The sequence below is a fragment of the Diplotaxodon limnothrissa genome, linkage group LG1, assembly GCF_057381915.1.
Source record: "Diplotaxodon limnothrissa isolate DT_005_m linkage group LG1, D_limnothrissa_male_GT1.1, whole genome shotgun sequence".
NCBI classification, from domain to species: domain Eukaryota; kingdom Metazoa; phylum Chordata; class Actinopteri; order Cichliformes; family Cichlidae; genus Diplotaxodon; species Diplotaxodon limnothrissa.
Genome location: NC_140596.1, coordinates 34,243,201 through 34,250,884, shown reverse-complemented (window position 1 = coordinate 34,250,884; position 7,684 = coordinate 34,243,201). Strand labels below are relative to the sequence as shown.

The 7,684-nt window shown below is 37.7% G+C and overlaps 1 protein-coding gene across 2 annotated transcripts in view; it reads right to left on the bottom strand.

The window, feature by feature from the left end:
* Positions 1-367: 367 nt before the first annotated feature.
* Positions 368-7,684, bottom strand: part of mapk8ip1b (mitogen-activated protein kinase 8 interacting protein 1b) — a 43,882-nt gene continuing 36,565 nt past the window's right edge. For both annotated transcript variants that reach the window (XM_085357681.1, XM_085357672.1), the window contains exons 6-12: positions 6,830-6,905; positions 4,448-4,620; positions 3,810-3,913; positions 2,879-2,995; positions 1,935-2,005; positions 1,639-1,737; positions 368-440 (exon numbers count right to left, since the gene is read on the bottom strand). In XM_085357681.1, the coding sequence (XP_085213807.1) occupies positions 368-440; positions 1,639-1,737; positions 1,935-2,005; positions 2,879-2,995; positions 3,810-3,913; positions 4,448-4,620; positions 6,830-6,905 (713 nt within the window). The remainder of the gene's footprint in view (positions 441-1,638; positions 1,738-1,934; positions 2,006-2,878; positions 2,996-3,809; positions 3,914-4,447; positions 4,621-6,829; positions 6,906-7,684) is intronic.

Here is a 7,684-nt window from a genome sequence, read left to right as displayed (position 1 = left end):
CCAGACTGACTCCTGGGCTTTCAGCTTTGCCTCTGCTGACATGATGCTACAGGCTAACAAGCATTGCAGAAACTGATGAGTTAAAATATTTGTGCTTTCCATTTTTGCCTCATCACTGATGCCATTTTGCATATTTTCATTTGCCAGGAAACCCCTCCTTTGGCTCATTTTCATCTCTGGTTGCTGCACAAGGTTTTCACCACAGGTCTGAAACTTGGGCCTTCTATACCTGTTCGTTTGTCAGATGTGTTAATGTTTAATTTTTCTCTTTTTTTGTTTTTGTTTTACCAATTAATGTATATCTGTCCTTCATGCAACATTATGTTATGATACAGCGTACTTTACAGGGTTGTGGTTAAAGGCAAGGCTATTCCAGGTAGATGTCCTCTGTAGGGCATGAGAACTCCACAAACTCTTTATAGTACAGCTGGAAGGCTTTCCTGAAAAGAAAAACACATCACGTCACATAAACTTAATCACAACATAAACATTTCTAATCGAGAGCCAACAGGTGCAGAACATTACAAAGTGCCAGACATGCCTGAGAAAAGCCTTAAGGTTTTGTTTTTGTCATGATCCTGGGTCTTTTGACCCAGCGTTTTGTTTTCTATTATTGTGATTTTGGTGCTGTTCTTCCTCAGTTTAGTGTTTATTCTTTTCTGCCCGTGTATTCGTGTGTCAAGTCCGCGTTTCTTTGTCTGTGTCCTTGCATGTGTAAGTTCCTGTTTTATAGTGAAGGTCTGCGTCTTATGTGAGTGCTTTCAGTTTGACTCCCTTGTCTCGTCACGTTAATCACTCCAAGCTGTGTCCCCCACCTGTGTGTAATCTCCCTGTGTTTCTCTGAGTGTATTTAAGTCGTGTCTTCTGTCATAGTAGTTGCTGGTTTGTCTGCGTTTCTCCCGCCGTCATCCTGTGTGGTTTTCCCTATGTTCTCTACGTCTCCCTGCATCTTGGTTTCATGTCTCAAGATTTCAGGTTTGTTTTTTGTTGTTTAGGTGTTCTTAGTTTTAAGCTCACCCTCGCCATCTCTGTTTGTATCTACATTGGCTAAATAAACTCACTTGCACCAGAGCTGCCACATCTTGCGTCCTAAATAATTCACACACGGCTTGCCCTGGCAACCTGTGACAGTTTTCTATTTTTTATTCCTTTGAATGAGCTCAATTAAGTTTAAATTGATTTCTGCAGTGTATTTATTTGGTTCCATTTTGTTTTAGTGATTGTTTAAGATCACTTTCAGAATAACAGAAGATTTACTGAGAATTGCTGAGAAGAGAAAAACTGGCTGATCCTGTCAGGTCAAATTTCTTAAAAAGGTAAAATGTTTCTAGTAAATACTGCACCCGTATTGTGAGACTGATGGGGGTTACGTTGACTTGCCTGTTTTCTTAACCTGCAGTACAGTGCACTTTCGTGGACACACTAAGGATCTGAAGGGCCTAGTATGAATCAAGATTAATGGGTTAGTGTACCTGGCTTAAACACCATAGTAACTTATACAAGTATTATTTACAGCATGTTTCAGTGCTGTAAAGATTCTCTGCTGGCGGGATGTATTTATATATGCAACTTGTTAAACCGTATCTCACTAAAACCCCCGACTGATGCCCAAAGGAAACCTAAAAAAACACAACTCACCCTACTGACTCTGCAAGAGGTTTGGTAGAATTTTCAGACACAAATACGTGGCAGGCAAATCTCTGGTCTGCTGGGTGCTTCGTAATGAAACCAAAATACCTGCAGAGAAGTTTTAAAAAAGACATTCAGTATATTACTTTGACACCTAATAATGATTAACTCCTGCTTTGTTTTATCAGAGAGCAGGAAGAGGTCCAATATTCTTGAATATTTATCTAATAGTGAGACCTTGTGGCAATTTTAGTCTTGACAGAGAGAGCAGCATAACTGCTCTCTCTGCTTCAGTTTTTACTTACTTGCTGTTTTTTGGGTGATAGCCACAAAAGGAGACGTTCTTTAACTGGAAGAAGTGACTGCACTCGTTACTCTGTCAACAGAGGATGCATAAACGTCTAAGATTAACACCAAGAAGCAAACATTTCAAACCATGTTTCATATATTTTACTTTTATTGGTTTCTTTCTTTTTTTTTGCTTGCTGATAAAATAATTGAAGCCTTTAATTTAGACTAGTTGGCGACTGCAATATTAAAATATATCAAGATTGTGCATCACATTGTATTATCTGAACATCAGATCTTGATAAAAGTAAACATTAATTTCTCAATTGTTTAAACAGATGAACTTTAAATTGATAATGATCCCATATACATACATAGAATTCCCACAGAATTCTTAGTTTCTTTTCGCTGAAGTAATTACTGTGGCCTGACACTAACACGTTTGTCTGCAGTACCAGTCGGCAGCCACATGGTGGCGATGTCTCATGTGTTCCTTCAACACTGTGCTGATAGATTATAGCTTCTCGCTCTCTTTCTCTGCCTTACTCTTCAAATATACACTCGCCAACCTCTTTATTAGGTAAACCTGTTCAACTACAAAAAATGCAAAAATCTAAATAGCAAATCGCAGTGTAGTAACCCAATGCATTTAGATGTAGACATGGTTTAGACAACATGCTGAGGTAAAACTGAGCATCCCAGTTATTTCTGCCACACAGGCTGGTTTGAGTACTGCTAACAACTAGGAGCCTTTTCTTCTTCAGAAACAAAATATTTTAATTTGAAAGAAAATCTTTATCAGTTAAAAACACATGAACCAAACCATGCATCACTGAAAAAGTGAGATCCTTAACCTTTTCACCTTTCCAAAAGATTGCTGATGAGCTTTTATTTGATTAGTCTGTGAAGTTGCATGTAATTATTTCACAGTAGACATACACAGGCTCAGTAAACGTCTTACTCTGTCACAAGCATAATAATCCTCTTGAACTGAAAGCTTGATGCCCTTCACACTGATCTCCAGGATGCATGAGGAAGGTGGGTTATACTTGACTGTCATCCTTCGGTTAGTAGCAATCTGTAAGACACGTGTTAGATTGTTTTTGAAAATGTTACTAGAATAAAGCTCTTCAAAAGTTTCCTTTACCTGTGAATATGCAAACAAACAAATTGCAAACCTCTGCCAAGGCAGCTCTAGCTCTGGGCAGTATTTACTTTTAAGGGGATAATATTGTATTTTGAATGTATTAACTTTAAAGTGCAATTAAAAAAATTCAATTTGGGGTTAACTTGAAAGTAAAATATAGGCAGTGAGGTCAACTGAAACAAAAGGCACTAGAATTTAAAACAAAGGTAAAAGACATTTTTCAAAGGTTTGACCTTAAAAAAAAGAGGTCAGAGTAACGTTATGCAAAACTTATGATCTCTATATATCATTCCCTATATGCGTATATGTCGTCAATAAGTAAGAGACATAGTCTAGTTGAACTTAAAGGAGAGGTCAGAGGTCAAATGTGACAAGATAAAAACAACTCCAAGAATAATAGTTACTAAGTTATAAAGGCTTTAATGGATTGTTAACATCACAACTTTTTGAGCTATCAAAGCAAAACAACACAAAGGCACACAAATGCAACTTAAACCCCTATGGTGTTGAGTTTAGTTCTTTTATGCCTCTGAGTTTATTTGTATCTCTCATCTCTTGTTTTCTTGTCTCTGTCTCATCCCTGTGTCTCCTATGACAGAGACATGTTCTCTGTGTATGTCTCCCAGTCATGTCTGTATTTGGTCTCTGTCCCTCTCTCTCTTTCCCTTCCGTGTCTCTTGCTCCTCTTTCCCCCCACATGTCTCGTCTCCTATAACTTACACATGCGTGTAAAACATGAGCTTACCTTCTGCATAGCTGCACACAAAACATCGTTTCCTTTGTGATAGGGTACTTGAACTGACCCCAGAAACTTTAGGCGGTATCTGTCAATCCATTCATTGCTCTTTACTGCACAGAGAAAAGCAGAAAAAAAACAACAATGACAATAAACACAAGAAGCAAGATGTGTAAAATGTAATACTTCATACAGCACTATATTCCAGCTACAATTCAGTCACTAGCTCCTTTAAGGGAAAAGAATACATTTTTGAGCTGTCAATCAGTACCACTGACTAATAATCTGTTATAGCATTGCACTTCACATCATTTCATACTTTATCCCCTGTTGCTTGCTGCATGCACCACCTTGGGATTTCAAAAGTAGAGTAAAACACTCCCTGGAGTGCACATTAACCCCACATATCAGAGCACACTCCATGCAAGAACCCTGATAGGCTTCCCATCCACAAACACAACTATGCCAGAGGTACTGAATCTAGAAAATCTGATCACTGATGACATTTCTGATGTTCATGGCATGTAAACAGCCCCCCCCCCCCCCCCCTTTTTTTTTTTTTTTTTTTTTTTAAGCCTAAAGCAGCCATCGCTCTCTTTACTAACATATTCGTGGCCCACTCCTACAAATCCCAGCACTATTGGTACCTTTGTAGTTCTCCGTGTCCTTGGTCACCTCTACAGCGTAGTAGGCCGGGAAGACCCCACGAGCACCAGTTCGCATATTGTAGCCCTCATACCAGTAATCCTCTGCCTGGACCTCCACCAACAGCGGGTCATCCACCTCTAGCTCCAACTCATCTTCGTGCCGAGGGACAAACCTGTCGAGAAAGATGTGAGATTTTTATGTGCTAACTGCTCCACAAAGTAGCTCTGAATTTAAAATGAAATTTAAGGTTTAAAAGTCAAACACGGGTTTCCTACGCCTGCTTGTCGTTACAAGGAAATTTTTAAACAGTGTAAAGAAAAAAATAAAATCAGTGACTTAAATGCAACTTATGTCTGTTAGCTGGTCAGGTGTGTTGCTACACAATATTACACACAACCCAGGGTAAAAATGAACTACAATCAGTTCCTTGCTTACAGCTATATATTAGTAACACTGTATTTTTCCATTTGATGTACAGTGTGAGGACACTTTAAAGAAGGCCTGTCAAACTCATTTTACACTGTGGGCCACATGCAGGTCATTTTGATGTTAAGTGGGACAGATCTAAAAACTCCCCTTTCTAAAGACATTTAACCACAAATTTAATCTCCAATACAGTAATATCAGAAAAAGGAAAAAAAAAAAAAGGAATTTTTGTCATTTTCATGTTTTACATGTTACTTGTTTACTTTGATGTAGTATGAATGGCTATGGGGGAGGTCTGTATTACTGTGGAAAGCTGTAAAACCTATGCAAATACAGTTACAAATCCAAAATTTACACCCTCCTTACCCTTTTTCTAAAGCCATCCATTGGGTTGGACTGAAGTCTTTTCTGGGCTGAATCTGGCCCCTGGGCCTTATGTTTGACATACCTTATTTCCGCCACTAAATTTATTTGTATATTTTTTCTTTGCCATCCATAACTCAACATCTTGAGCTATATGTCCAAGCTAAAATTTCAAGAAAATAACTCAAGATTTTAAGGTAGCTCAGTCAATCAGGAAGCTCTGTGAAGGTACGTCATTTCCTTGTTACCTGTAAGCAAAAGGTGGAAGGCATTAGCTACCAAAGCTGAAGCTGTAGGTCATGATTGAGTCAACTGCTGAGTTCTTTCAGCATGGTTTCAGAAATGATGAAATCTCTGCGTTATTAGCTAAAAGGCATGCTGTTATTATCAGCACGCAGCAGTTTGTACATGTTTACACTGGTAGCTCATGGATACTATCACTACCCAAGGTTGAGTGTGCCTGTGTCACTGCCATCTGTTTTCAGGTAACAAAGAAATGTCAACTTATTAACTAAAAATTTGGAGAAAATAACTCAAAATGTCAAGTTATGGATGGCATTTTTTTCCAGTGGTGAAAACTTCCATATGACAGAAAAAAAAACCCAGAAAGCAACTGGTGCAGTTATAGGAAAGTCTCGGTTTTCTTTTCCCAGTTACAATTACGTCATTCTTGGATAATAAAAAAGTAGGATCTCCCAGTTTCTTCCAGTTAAATTAATGCAAAACTGAGGTCATACTCTTTGGCCTTCTACTTTTAACTGAGTGCTTGGAAGATGACCCGGGCTCTTTGATACTATTAAATTACAAGTTATATAATTCTAAACTAACCTCATCTTTGACACAAATTGGAAATTTACCAAACAAATAAATGCTGTAGTCAACAATCTGCAGACTAAAATCTTTTCTTAAAAGAACAGGGAGTACAGGGAGTTTTAAGAACCCTTTTTTAGTTTTATTGAAGCACTTTGGTTTTAAATGTGCTGTAAAATCTACTTATTTATTTTAATAAATAAGTAAGTAGGTCAGGATGGAAAAATTGCGATGATGGTTTATCATTAAAACACTTAAAAAACACACCTTTCTGTTAAATGCCTGTAGATTGGCTCATTCTAAAAAAAAATGCTGTTTGACTTATTTGAGTTATCTGAAAGCTGCTGGATGAATTACTCATTTCTACGAAAGATTCATTAGTAAAGATGAACACCAAGCATTTAATACTTCAGGTGATCATCTTTGCTTACACAATCTGGTCTGTTTGACCAAAGACTTAAGAGGCTGGATAGGAAAAATAGAATCTCAAATGTTTATAACGGTAACTGACTGGGAGATGAATGCCACACTTTATTGATAATATAAGCATAGTGTGTCATTTGATATTACCGCAGTGTTATTTCATCAATCCACACAAGTTTTAAACATTATTACAATATCAAACCCTAAGACTTATTTTTCCCATTTCTTTACTATGGTTTTCACAATTCATTAACATCATAATCAACAGAAGTGACAGCACACACTACATACTGTCATTTTTCACGGTTTTACAATGTCTGTTGGGATTACAGCGAGGATGGTAGTGTAACTGTCATTACCTATAGACTGCTCGGTGGCTCTGATCCTTCTCCTCACCATTTATGATACAGGAATATAAACCAAAGGATTCTGCACCTTGAATACCAAAAAAAGGACAAAAAAACAAGAGAGATTTATTTTAAAATAGGAAGTAAACAGTATGCAATGTCAGCCTTTGTGTCAGGCTTGCAAAAAGATTAATGACACAGGCTTATAATTTGTAACACAAGTCCAAAAAAGACCACAGAGAACATAATTAGGAGATGCAGCATTTACATGTATGCATTCTCTGAGACATAAATCACACTTTAATCAGGCATGAAGCAAACGTGCATTGTGTATTTCTACCTACATTCCCCTGAGACCTTTGTGACTGCTGCCTGAACTGCTCAGAAAAACTGCTGCAGCATTTCTAATGAGACTAAAATACATGGATCCCTTCCAAGAGACCGGCCTGGACTATTAGAGCAAATACTGTAAACACGCGTATCTCCTAATCTCTGTCTCCATAACATGAATTGCCTCTTGTGCCCATTAATGCTGGCTCTTTAACAGACACTATGATGAGGGTCAATGTGTGGCTGGCAACAGCAATTGAATCAGTCCTGCAGTCCTCAAACAGAGAATTCTCATCTCCCTCTCAGTGCAGCGCTCTTTCTCATTGAGAGATCACAGATAGTCTGTTTAAGCAACATCTCTTAGACAGAGCCTGCAGCTTTAATAAGATATGACAAAGGGATCTTCATTGTCCCCACAAGATTTCTAATTCTTTAGACCCCTTATCATCAAAATAGTCCAAATTTACTCTTAAATCTTACAACTTAGATAACATTTTTAGGTTTTAATGGAATTCACTAAAAGTTAACTGTGTTAAA